We start from the raw sequence: 14,084 nt of genomic DNA, 5'->3' as shown, positions 1-14,084 counted from the left end.
ATAATTGTTCTTAATCATCGTGTATATTCTCATTGATAGTACGCGTGACTAAATATATCTTGAGCTTTCTTAAAAATTTCAAGCGATACGGATCCTATTTCTCTTTTCTTTCCGAGAAAAAATAAACGACATCGAATCTGGTTCGCACGTCAAAAACGTTGCCAATATAATGTACGAGCCATTCGCCCGGTATAAAAAATTCAAATTTACCGCTCACGACCGTAAATAAAACATCAACACCATACGAAAACTGTAAAAAGAGAGAAACGATCAGCTGGAATCGGTCGATTCTGGATACGTTTATCTATTTTTCGATATTGTATTTTCGGTCGGCATTCACTCACGGCCGAATTAGCGACCGTTACTTTCGGTACCGGCGCCATAACCTTTCTCAACGTTGTCGATTTCGATCAGCGCCACTAGGCGCGTCGAGGGAACTGAATATCCCACAGTGACCTGTTCGCATTAAAAAATTTAATTATATCTAATTAAGATAATTTATTACTTTGATGTAGAATGAGGAGGTGGAGCAACTTTGTAATAATAAATTATACATACATAGAAGTTTTCTGTGGTAAGTGTTCAAATTCTTTCGTGAGTGATTATATATGTACATATGTATTTATGACCGTGATACCTAACCCTTAATTGGATTTAACCCTCGTCTGGTTGTAGATGAGATTAGAAACCCATAACGATTTCAATTAACATAATTTTAGTTTACTTAATACGAAGTGTTTTCTGTATTCTAAGTTATGAAGGCTATCAAAGCCATTGAGAAAGATACAGAATATAAATCGAAATTAAATATTCTAAAATTAAGAAACTTGATTCTAATCTAACCTAAACTGAATGGTCATCTACTATATAACTCAGCAATATCAATTAAGAGTTAATTATCCCTGAAAGTTTAAAAAATCGTCTTTTGACCAGTTTTTCGTTGTAAATACTACCTACCCACTCTCTATAGTGGAATAGGTTGCGTGACCACGTCGTTACTAATTTCACGTTCGAAGGTTGACGCATCGACAAAATCGTCGAACGGAAATGAAAACGTTAGCAGGCCATCGGTGGTTTTCTTGCACGCGAGGCCATGAAAATTAAAACGGTGTTGGTTGATCGCGCCTTAGGCCTGTACAATTCGCCTCGACTAATTAGGGACGCCTGTCAAAATCATCTTTGACCGGAGCGAAGGAAGATGTCCACGATACACCAGCGTTTCTCGTATACTTGCCACTCATCCGTGACTAATGCCTAACAGTTGGCGGGTGAAAATTGGCGCGATGTAAATATGGGACGAGTTCTCATGCGCACAGCGTATGTCCGCTCGATTTACTTCGTCAGCTTCAGACGCGACATACAGTGCGACTCGTTCGCCCCCACTGTATTCGTCTTTGCTCGTGATCGCGGCTACTTTGCGACTTTCAGCGACTGACAAATCTCGTCGATAAATAACCGACTATCCAGAGTGTAATGGCGGCGATTCGGATTATGCGAAGAATTCGGAAGTCGATCGCCGCAAACATGCAGCCGCTGCTAGTCCGCGCGTTGTTGAACAAAAATAGGTGACCTATATATGTCGCACGTATATGTATCAAATGTGTGTATACTGTATACGTAAATGTATGTATGGTGTATGTATTTTTGTTTCGCGAAATTGAAGCAGATTTTTTAAATGCTTCTTTGTCATCGAGCTTCGGAAGCTGTAAACGTTGTGTTGCGAGAAATGTTGGCAGCATTTTTTATTTACATTTCGCGCGGTCTGTTTGGAATAACTTCTGGCTACAATAAGCCGCTTCGACGTAAGGTTCTTCGCGTCTCAGTTTCGTGGTGCAAGATGAATCATGTTTTTTTGCGAACGATAAAGTACATAGTTCTTCGTCTGTTTTATAAATCTATGAAATCTTGCTATATATACATAGACATATTATATGTATAAAAATAATTTTCTTAATATTGTATATGTACTTTGGCTTTTGAAATGAGACTAAAGGGATGGCGCTGCAATCGTCTAATTAATTTACGATACAATACACAGAGGGTGTTCCAAAAGTCTCTTTTATTTCAGTTACGTTACTTTTTGCAGTCAGTTCAGTGCGAAATATTAACAAATTTACCAAAAAGAGGAATATTAATGTTTACGTGGTTTCTTAGAACAGGCAAGAGCCGTCAGAAAAAGAGCAAGATGAGAAACAATAACAAATGTGCGGTAGGTAAGGTTGAAAATAATATCGAAAATAACAACGCCTTCTTTAGGTCTTCTTTATGGCTGTTCGATCAGAAAGCCGCTATTTTCGCGCGAAAAGCTTGCTCGTCCCGTTTTTGTGCCGACCTCGTCTCTGGTAACGGATTACCCAGCGGACATGATTACCTTCGGCACTGCTAATAGACGATCATGAATGAACGCGTGAACGCGAGTCGTTCTCTCGCGCGAGTACGGCGTATTCCAGATATTCGTTGCGCGAATATTAGTTATACGGGTCGCAAGTAGCTCAAATATGGCGTAATCCATACGCCATATTAAGTTACGATTATACTACGGATATTTACGCATTTTCGAGAAATTTCATATTATATTAATAATTAACATTATAAATCCGTTTTGCTAAAATGAGAGATTAAAATATGAAAATTCGAAGACCATAGCAAGGTTAAGAATATAGAAGTCTATAGAATACGTAAAATATCCGAACTAGAGGACTTGTTGTAATATTCAGCATATGAGACAAATTTCTACCATATTTAAACTCGCAGTCAGGAAAGCTCCTTATTACGAATAAATAATAGATATTCGCTGGCAATTTTTCTCCGGTTTCCTTTTTTCTATGATTCTTTTCTTTATTTTCTGACGAGAATTGAATTGGATTTTTGCAGAGGTTATAGAGCATTTCCTGCTGTGTAGCGGTGAATTTTGGTAGACACAAAGTAAACACTGTTGTAACTGTTCAAAATTGACTGATTAATTTTGACCTGAATTTTTGTGCATCCGTCGCCACTGTATAGTGGTCTACAAATATTGACATTACCTAGTTGTACCATTTTACCGCGTCTCCTTCCGCCATGTTTCTTTTATTTTCTAGAAACTGAAATTACGTGTTTATATTGGCAATGAAGACTTTTGACGATTGCAGGGATAAGCATTCACTAATTTAAATCTTAATTGACGAATTCCCGTAACATCTCTATCCTAAATTTCATCGTAAACGCCAGAAATGGTATCATAAAATTATAATCTCCATGAAGTAATAAATTTTCATTAAATTTTCAAATTTTTACTATGACAGGTACATTGTAGAGAAAATAGAATCAGGTTGTTCACGACCAGAAAAAGCAACAGGTTATTAACCAAACAGTCTGTGTTTGCTTATTCCACGAACTATATTCTATCTCGCTCTACTCTTCAAAATTCGTATCATTCCTTAACACAAACCTTTGAAGCTTGCTTTATGATAATGTTCCAAAGACGTTAGGTATCCGTGATAACAACTCCTATACTTACCATTAGCTTTGATTCAGAAACGTAAACAACTTCCTCTTAAATATACCACTAACTCACCTTTTGTTTTTTTAGACAGTCGCAGCCGATCTCCGCAGAACTCTTCCACGGAACGCTGCACCTGCAAGGATACTGCTAATTTACCAGGACTCGTCAACAAACGCAAAACTTCGCTACGTTTTCGCTCGAAATTTCACGAACTTTCATAGTTAATCTCTTAATCTCCGATTCCGACGACTCTACCAAAGACACAAAGAATTCTGACGAGAACTTGAACGATCTCATTTAAATTATCTCTGAGAAAAGATCACAAATAACACGCTGATTCACTCGCAACCAGTGCACCGTGCACCGTACATCAGCTTTATATCGATCGGTTCGTTCGCTTCTAAATTTTATTCGGACTTAATGCTCGCGACTAGGTGTTTGGACAGAAAATCGGCACGGAGTCGCGGGAATAGCTGGCGAAAATGTTCGTTTGCTGACGAGAGACAACAGCAGGGAACTGATCGCGGTGGAAAATCGTCGTTGGAGATCGCGTTGAACGTGTCGAGGTGGCGGGACTTAGGTGAGGATATTCCGTCGCGTTTGACGTCGTTGTCGTCGTCGTGGTGCGTTGTTCAGCCTGTGGTTCGGCAGTGAGAGAAAGATAAGAGAGAGAGGCGGGCAGCTATAACCGACAACCACACGGTGGACATGATTATTTCAAAGGATCTGTTCCTCTTTGGCGACCAAGATTACCTGCGCCTTCCCAGCAACGAGAAGCGCCAGCAACGGGCAATGGGCCGACCGATCATCAATGCTCCCAGGTAAGTGATTCTTTTATCGATACTTCGTAGCTAGATTTACTTTTTTCCGATATTTTTTAGACGACGGTGTGGAAATAGTTGACTGACGTTTGCTCGAAACAATTGGAAGGCTCCTTTCATTAGATCGATGTTTTTTAAAATCTCGACGATGATGTTGGACGGAATAATTTTTTACTGTGAAAAGATTTGAATTTTTATGGTTTCGATATTCCAAATGGAAATAATGATTTGAAGAGTAGAAATAATTCTCGGTTCGAGAAAGAATAGAGTGTAGAGTAGCGGATTTTTGAAGACACTTTATTGTTTTCTATTTTATTACTTTATTTTAATTAATTAACAATAATTGTTTGTTCAGACTTGTCAAGTTTCGAAAAATTAATAGTGAATTGTAGATGTTATAAGTTTGTCGTGCTATCGTATGATATATGTAATAGTTTTCGATCATGTTAATGTTCTTAATTTTTGCGAAAAGTTTATGTGGTTATTTTAGCTATTGAGTAGATTTTGAAAAACATTGAGCAGGTTGCGCTTACAATTGTTTCGAGCAACGTAACCACAGTACACATCTACGAGTCTAAGACAAGAATATCTCTTCCAATTCTATTTAGTTCTATTATTCTAGTAAAAAAGCTTTTCTTATATCAATATATACAATTTTCTAATTTTTGAAAAGAGAAAGAAAGATCAATTTATCAATAGCAAATGAATTATTTTTAAAGACTGTATGATATTAGGGTTCATCAGATTTAAATTAAAATCAGATAGACGGTGTGTTATTGTTAGATGAGTATTTGGAAATTAAATACAATTTGAACAACGTATAATTCAGCAAACAAAGTGAACAAAGTATACAGAACAAAGACAACCAGAGCTTAAGATAAGAGGACATATCACGTTTCGCGTATCATGGAAGGAAAAAGTCATTATTATATTTGCGAAATTCTAAATTTAAACACACGCCCGTAGTTCATTTTCTTCAACTCAAAACTCGATCTTTCTTCACTAGCTTCTTCACTATTTTACCTATTAATCAAAATCTCCAAATTATTCTCAACCTCTTGAACACATCACAAGAAAAATTCACGATTTCCTAATGCTTATCAAGAAAATCAAACTACTCGAAAAATTAGTATGATATCAATGTCTTGCATATATTTAGTATAGTGTCGTTTTCCAGTATAGTGTCGTTAATAACATGTGTAATCGATACGACATTGAACATTGGTAATGAAAAAGGAAGAAAAGCAAAGACTCGCAAATAAAAGACGAAGAAAAAGTAAAGAATAAAAAGAAAAATAGCAATTAACGTCATGTACGCTCGTGCTCGCTAAATACCTTATCACGACTGATACAGTCGATGATGTCTTTCGAAAGAAAGTGCTCGCCCCTTATCTATTCATGTCGTAAAAAAATATATCATCGACTAATACGTCGGCAAATCTCAGCGTGCAATAAAAAGCGTCCAGCATTGGCAAAACCATGTCTCGTCTCACGACCTTCCGCCGTGTCATCATGTTCCCCGATGATTTCCAGCTTCTCTTTTCCCCCATTCATCAACTTTATATTCACATTTTCACATTTATCGAAAACACTGTTGTTACAGTTCTATACATACAAAGACTAGAGCAGAAACACACGATAAATCGCATTTTTCATTTTTACAGAGCAGCAATTTTAAAATTCACATTGTCCTTTTCTTTGATTTTAAGGCTAAAGTGTATCTTTCCATTCTCTTAATAACTTTGAAAATATTGTCCGTCATAATATTAAAATATCAAAGACGCATTAAGGATCAAATAAAGAGAGAGAGAGAGAGAGAGGTTTATCACCAAGTTATAAATTATTTCGATTTGTTCAAATTTCACAAATCTGTAGGATTTATTGTGGAAACAATAGAGACAAGAAAAATATTAAACGAACGTTAAAAAACAGAATTTAATAATGTAAACCGTCTGAAAAAAGAAATTACAAACGAAACGTTGCGTTTAACTCGACATCGGTCTTTAAAAAGTTCAAATACCGTTTGTTTGAATAGTTACATCTTTAGCTTCTACGAAACTTCACCAATTACATCTTTGGCCCTTGTCCTGTCTTTTTCCGCTTTTAGCGGCGCACTTTACACGAACATATTACAAAGTAACATTGAAATTAAAAGATCAACAAAAATGTACTTATCATATCTTTTGCCTGTGATCTTTATATACACATTGCTTCTCTATCAAACAAGGAAAAGAACAAAATCATCCACCTCATCTTTTCCTATCTTCGTTACTTAGCATCTCCGTCTCTCTTCTTCGGTAAAATTTATTTATAACGACGCGGTTGTTTATCGTGGTTGATTTAACGAGCGTCGACAGTGCTTGCTTGTTTGCGCACGTGTTTGTTTGATCGTGCCTTTTGTTCCGTTGCCCCGTCGTTCGATCAACAGTTTCGTTAATACTAAATAATGCCGGAACGACGTTCGGGATCTTGAAATGTTCGTTCCTCCTTCTCCCTCCGATTGTTTCTCGTGATTTGTAATTCGTCATGTGACGAAGCGTTTTTACAAACAATATTGTATCGTTGGATTTTAATTGTTCATATATTAACAATCCTGTCCCACGATCGTAGAAAGCTGCGGTGAACTGCAATGATCTATAAAAATAGTTAATGTTACTTTACGAAGTGAAAACACACGGAATAGCTTTAACCATAGCGCGAGTAAAACAATGCGCTTTAGCATCATCGGCTGGTTCTTCTTCAGTCAATTGAATTGATCCTTTTTTACCACACTATCGCCATTGCATCTTCAAATTGGAAAAAATATCTCGGACCCATCCCTCCTTACTATGTAAACGTACATCCTTTGTGTTCAAACGTGACATTACACTTCGTTTGTTTTACTTCATAATCAATTTAAAGAAACTATTGGCCTGGCAACTAAGTGATTGCGGATTTTGTCAATACCACCTAATGACAAAATCCGCAATCACTTAGTTGCCAAGCCAATATTTCTCAATAATCTTACGATAATCTTCGTTCGAAATTCGTTTGGAAACATTGTGCGAATTTTTTCAAATTCTTTCGATGATTGCTACTTACTGAACCATATATTTAATATAATACGCCTTAAGGGTACCATAGCCATGTTCACATAACACACGTTTACACGGTAAGGACTAATTGGCTGCATTTTAAGTCTCAGGATGTACATATTAGAGTATTTCGACAATTACAGAGGAACAATTGTATTAGATGAAACGCAGACGAACGTTGGCCGTGAATTTTCATTACGATTTCGCTGCGGTTTGCTAGGTTTTCGTAGGGATTCCGCAACTTTGGGCGACCATTCTTTTGATTTTAGGGTTTCTACGGCTTTCCGTGGGGATTCTGCAATTCTTAGTGATTCCGTGTAGCGACTCGGCTGTACTCCGTAAATTTCCATACGCATTCCATAATTTCCTTCGCGAATCTTAGAATTCTCGTTCTCTCGTATTTCCTGCTAGCGACTTTGTAGCATTCTGCGACTACTTTTCCAAGAGTTTTGGATTTTTAAAGATTCTATAACCCTTTGCGAACTGACGTAACAATCTTTTGATATTTCACGCGTTCCCATAGGAAATCTCAGAAGCTTCTTTGCGGATGTTGAAATCCTTGGCGATTCTACAGTTTTGTGTATTTTCACGTGTCTGCTGGGTTTCGTAACTTTTCATTAAACAGTCTCGGAGGTTCTTGAATTTTTAAAGATCCCATGACTTCGCATAAACGGCGTATCATACTTTTCCATAGGAATTTTATATTTTTCTTCGCGAATCCTCAAATTCTTCACGATTTCATAGTATCATTCATAGCTCAAGGATCAATTTTCATTATGCTTATTTTTATTATATGTATTATATGTATTGTATATATAATATTATATCATATGTAAATTTATATTTATATTTATTATATTTATATTATATGTAAATTTTGACTACGTGGAAGCTTTTATCTTGTGATTTTCCGCTAGGATCCTCGAATGTTCTAAAATTTTACATAACTTTGTACAGACTCACGTAACAGTCGTTTAATACGCCTTTCACCCCATAGAAATTTCATACACCTCATCTTTACCTATCGGCTACGTAACTGGTATCAATTGGGTAGTTTCTCTTCATCAAATTAGTTGAATTGACTTGTTCCGGCGTTTGGTCGAGTGAAATCGACCACTTTTGATCAGCTTTTGGAAACGGACCCTTGAATTACCACCAACCTTACTGCATTTGTGTTTAAAGGGTCTTCAAGAGAAAAGAAAGTGGAGTCCGCAAGCCGGATACGCGTAAAACCGCAGTTCCCAGAAACGATATATAAATCGTATTTCGTCGATCACCAGAGACCTCTTCTTGCTTTCCGGATCCAAGTTTCGAAAGTATTTCGAGGTATCGATTACCACTTCGCGTCTCGTCCTTTCGAAATCGTACGCAGGTTCTGTATTTTCCTGCGGCTGGTGAACGAAGCGAGGTTCGACGCAGAGGAGAGCGAGCGAATTTTCTCGAATATTTCACTCGCGTTCCAACGGTCCACTGTCCGTACAGAACTTCAATACTGAAATCTAGTCTCTCTTTAACATTTGATAAAGAGTGATTTCTCTGCTAACTGACAATTCTTCGATGTTTCGAAATCAGCGCATATTTTTCCTTTCAAAACTGCACGCAAAATGTAAAAGCATGTAAAATACCCAAAGATAAGATAAAATAAAGAATTAAAGTATCAATGCTCGTTATAATAATTGATAGATAAAAAGACATTTTTCATGAACATTAGAGCACATGTTCTTGTCCATTCTCTTTTTATCTCAATCTGCTTAAATCGTGATTTGTAAAATAACACAAATAATATTCGTTCAATCGAGTGAAAGAGGACCCAGAGGTCTGACGTTTCTGGAACGTGAAACTTCAAAGAGAGCAAAAAAAAAAAAAAGAAAATGAGGAAAAAAACAAACTGGAAGTTGTTGTTACTATAATCACGTTTCGAAAATGTGAGTGTCAAGAGATTAGTTGCTGGATTGTTTATCGGTGTGAACGCACCAAATATAAGCTGATACAGAGAACACTGTCTTGGCAAATTGTAAATAAAAAAAAACGGAAGGAAAATAACGTGTTGGAAAGCACGACGTTATCGTAAAAGCCACGGGATGTGGTCCTTGGTCTTTAATTTTTCCAGGAAAACGTTCGTAAATCAAGCTTTGTTTCGGTAGAAAACGACGTGACTGATAACTTTCGTTTTATCTGTCACGGCTATTATCAATAATGCTACCAGCAAATCAATATCCAAACTTTCGTGCAACGCTGTCCGCTTGTGGTCATTTAGCTTCCTGTGATTAATTTTATTTTTAGGTTTGTTGATCTTGGATAATCAACTTAATTATTGTTTTTTCGTTTTCCTAATCAAATTTATGGGATATCAATATTTAGTAGATTTCACCTGTTTGTACGCGAAAGTACAGGTATGAAATCGTGGAATGAAGTAAATTATATTATACAAGACGGTGCATAAATCAGAAGAATAAACAAGCAAAGTTCGAATTGTACCTAAATGTGTAAATATCGCTGCGAGCAAATATTCCATGTTGTTGTTTTAATTCGAAAGTTAATTTAAGAGAACGTTAATCAATTGTAGCTTCTACAATACGAGTAAACGAAAGAATGTGTAAATACGATGAAGAAAAATTCCTCGCTAACTGTTAACTTCCAAACTAAAACAGACATCGTATTCCCTGTCACAAATAAATAAACAAAATTCCAGTTACGAATACGAAAAAGCAGCTCGTTTAAAACGAATCTGTCGACACGTTTGACGTTAAACTCGTTCCGCTAATTGGTTCTGCCTTAACCAATTCCACCATTCATTCGAACATTTCCGTAGAAAATCTGTCCATCTAACACGCGACCATAGAAACGATGTCGTGGCCCGCAAGAAACCGATGAGATACCAGATCTCCTGGACTTTCAACGGTTCTCAATTAGAACATCCTGCTACCTGGCGAGCAACGAGAAATCCATCGACTTTTCTTCCTCTTGGACCGGTTCACGCCCCTGTTTCGCCTGCTTACTTACTAGCGCCGCTGATAAGGAGAACGCGAGCGTGCACGCGCGTATCGCGCTCCCTTCCCATCGCCGAGAGTGGGTCACGCATGGGAAACTGGAACGGTTTCATCTTGAGGCGGAAGACTCGATTTTTCTCCGGAGGAGAAACCGCCGATTTTTCTTTCGATCGGTTCACAGTTTCTAGGTTAGGCGCCTGTAAATGTTCCTATATATATATAGGGTGTTTTGTAATTAATGGTACAAGGGAATGATTGTACGCCAGTGGGATAGAGTAAAACGGTTAGACACGAGGCTCCGTTTTTGAGAACATTGATTTCAAGTATTTGTCTAATCTGATGTGATTGGTTTACGGTTTTCAGGGGAAGCGCGTGTAAATATTCGTAAATATAGGGTGTTTTGTAATTAATGGTACAAGCGAATGATTCTACGTCAATGGAATACAGTAAAATAGTTGCTTACGAGGCTTTGTCTTTGAGAAAATAGATTTGAAATATTTATCGAATTTAATTTCTTTCGATTAGCTTACGATTTCTAGGTTAGGTGCGTGTAAATATTTATATATAGAGGGTGTTTTGTAATTAATGATACAAGAGAATGATTCTACGCCAGAGAAAATTGATTTGAAGTATTTATCTAATCCGATGTCTTTCGATTGGTTTATGGTTTTTAAGTGAGGCGCGTGTAAAAATTCGTATATATAGGGTGTTTTATAATTAGTGGTACAAGGGAATGATTCTACGTCAATGGAATACAGTAAAGTGGTTGGTTACGAGGCTTTGTCTTTGAGAAAATAGATTTGAAATATTTATCCATTTTAATTTCTTTCGATTAGCTTACGATTTTTAGGTTAGGTGCGTGTAAATATTTATATATAGAGGGTGTTTTGTAATTAATGATACAAGAGAATGATTCTACGTCAGAGAAAATTGATTTGAAATATTTATCTAACCCAATGTCTTTCGATTGGTTTAGGGCTTTTCGTTGAGGCGGATGTAAATATTCGTATATATAGGGTGTTTTATAATTAATGGTACAAGGGAATGATTCTACATCAGTGGGACACAGTACAACGGTTGAACACGAGGCTCCGTTTTCGAGAACATTGATTTCAATTATTTGTCTAATCCGATGTGATTGGTTTACGGTTTTCAGGGGAAGCGCGTGTAAATATTCGTAAATATAGGGTGTTTTGTAATTAATGATACAAGGGAATGGATCTACGCCAGAGAAAATTGATTTGAAATATTTATCTAACCCAATGTCTTTCGATTGGTTTATGGTTTTTAAGTGAGGTGCGTGTAAATATTCGTAAATATAGGGTGTTTTGTAATTAATGGTACAAGGGAATGATTCTATGTCAATGGAATACAGTAAAGTGGTTGGTTGCGAGACTTTGTCTTTGAGAAAATTAATTTGAAATATTTTTCCAATTTAATTTCTTTCGATTAGCTAACGATTTCTAGGTTAGGTGCGTGTAAATATTTATATATAGAGGGTGTTTTGTAATTAATGATACAAGAGAATGATTCTACGTCAGAGAAAATTGATTTGAAATATTTATCTAACCCAATGTCTTTCGATTGGTTTAGTGCTTTTTGTTGAGGCGGATGTAAATATTCGTATATATAGGGTGTTTTATAATTAATGGTACAAGGGAATGATTCTACGTCAATGGAATACAGTAAAATGGTTGGTTACGAGACTTTGTCTTTGAGAAAATTGATTTGAAATATTTACCCAATTTAATTTCTTTCGATTAGCTTATGATGTCTAGGTTAGGTGCGTGCAAGCATGTATGGCTTTGCATATATATGTGATGACTTGTAACTTGAATTACAATAGTTGAAAGAGGCGATTCTATTAATATTGAAAAAATAAATTAAAGATGTGGAGCGAAGCGTTTGGATACAAGGTTTGGTTTCAGAAATATTTATCTAACCTAATTTCTTTCAATTGGTTCACAGTTTCTAGGTTATAGACGTGTAAATATGTGTATGTCGAGTGTCTTGCGGCTGATAGTTCAAGAGGATAACTCTATGTGAAAAAATAAGTCGAAGATGTAGGATAATGATTTTTGTAATTCTAGAGAAAAGTAATTCGGAATATTTATCGAATCTAATTTCTTTCAATCGGTTCACGGTGTTTCTAAGTTACACGCGTGTAAATACACGTATACATAGGGTGTTTTATAAATAATATCTTAAAGGGATGATATCTACGTGAAAAAATAAGTAAAAAATGCAAAGTTCTTAGGTATAAAAAAACCAATATTTCTTTAAAAAAAAGGAAGCATATCATGTATCTGAAAGGTGGTTGAATTTGCAATTTTTCGGCAACTTATGCAACACCATACATAAAGCCACGGGGACTATTTAAAGAAACGCATCGAGAGCTCGCGTTATCTCACGAACGAGCGCAACCAACGCGTCGGGATTCAAGTTCAATTCGGTCCGGTGCAATGCACTTTGGCCGTGTTCTTTCGAGAGTAGATGGAATGATTCATTCGACGGAATTAGTCAGAGTCGCAAGAGATCGATCGTTGGAAACCGCGCTCGATTTCACGGCACGTTTCGACGTCTCGGAAACCGTCGTCGATCGTGTCTCCGATCGTTTCTTTGTATCTCCTTCATTCTCCCATCTGAATCGATTCCTTTCTTTCTTCGATCCTTCGAAACCTAATTTTTTCGAGTTTCCACGATATTCCACCGATCGACCAAATCCATTTTCGGAAAATCTCTCGTTTAAACGATTAGGTTTAATTTCTATTTAACCGATAACGATGATCGATTCTTCAGAAATAAGACGATTAAGAGAGCAACTGAAGGATAATCTGTTTCAGATGATACTTGAACGAGCAAAGGAATGAAAAATATAAGAGTAGATTATTATTACCATTATTTGTTATTAACGCTTTGTCTGTGCGTTATCCAAGATGATTCATTTTTTAATTAATTCGTAGGTATTTATGATCGAATCTTTCTGAAAATCATTACGTATTGTTACATTTAAATTTCTCGCGAAGCATCAAAGATCGAGACGTTGATATTTTTAAAGACCATTATAGGGTTAGTGGTATATGGCGTTAGTTAATATCAAGAAAGAGCGATTTAAAGATAATACATACGAAAAAAAAGAGAGAAATGAAAAGAAACGAAGAATAAAAGAAATAACTGAATTATTCACGCAGTGTAGAACGTGAACGAGGAATTCGCTTAGTTGGAAAAGACGCGTGTGGCGTTTCGCTGCAGCAGCCACGACCTCTCCATAAAAGTCTCTCGATAACTGGGTTTCTCTCGACGTTACTTCTCGCGACATCGCATTCAAAACATGATCTCCTTTCTTTTTCGCCTTCTCCGAAGCGCTTGGCCATTTTTCGTCTGCCTTTCGCGAGCCTTTTCGTGTGGCTCGGCCGCATAAAATCGACCATGGAACCTGCTCCGATGCATAATGCTCAAACATCAACGTTAGCTGCTTAATTACTTTGTCAATCTTGCGTTATACAACTCGTTTATTTCGTTAATTTTCTGTTTTGCGTAGTTTCTCGAATTTGAAATTTCATACTGACATCGTGGTCCATCGAAGTATGAAATTTGTACGAAAGAATGGAAGATACTTGAGAAAATGTATCGTTCGTACGACGAAACAAATATTATTCGTTTACTTTGTACGAAATCGTAGACAACTCTCGAAAACGCATAAATTTCGAGAATT

General features: G+C 36.6%; 1 protein-coding gene across 2 annotated transcripts in view; it reads left to right on the top strand.

The window, feature by feature from the left end:
* LOC117212564 (ABC transporter G family member 22) overlaps positions 1–14,084 on the top strand; it is a 270,995-nt gene that overhangs the window by 3,699 nt on the left and 253,212 nt on the right. Inside the window, exon 2 of one of the 2 annotated variants that reach the window (XM_033457461.1) lies at positions 3,576–4,305. In XM_033457461.1, the coding sequence (XP_033313352.1) occupies positions 4,193–4,305 (113 nt within the window). In that variant the 5' untranslated portion in view covers positions 3,576–4,192. Of the gene's footprint in view, positions 1–3,571; positions 4,306–14,084 lie in introns of both variants that reach the window. The other variant, XM_033457460.1, reaches the window with a different exon arrangement.

Source organism: Bombus bifarius, unplaced genomic scaffold, assembly GCF_011952205.1.
Source record: "Bombus bifarius isolate JDL3187 unplaced genomic scaffold, Bbif_JDL3187 scf7180000008321, whole genome shotgun sequence".
Taxonomy (NCBI): Eukaryota; Metazoa; Arthropoda; class Insecta; order Hymenoptera; family Apidae; genus Bombus; species Bombus bifarius.
The sequence above is the reverse complement of the archived record's forward strand: the minus strand, read 5'-3'. Positions and strand labels throughout refer to the sequence as shown.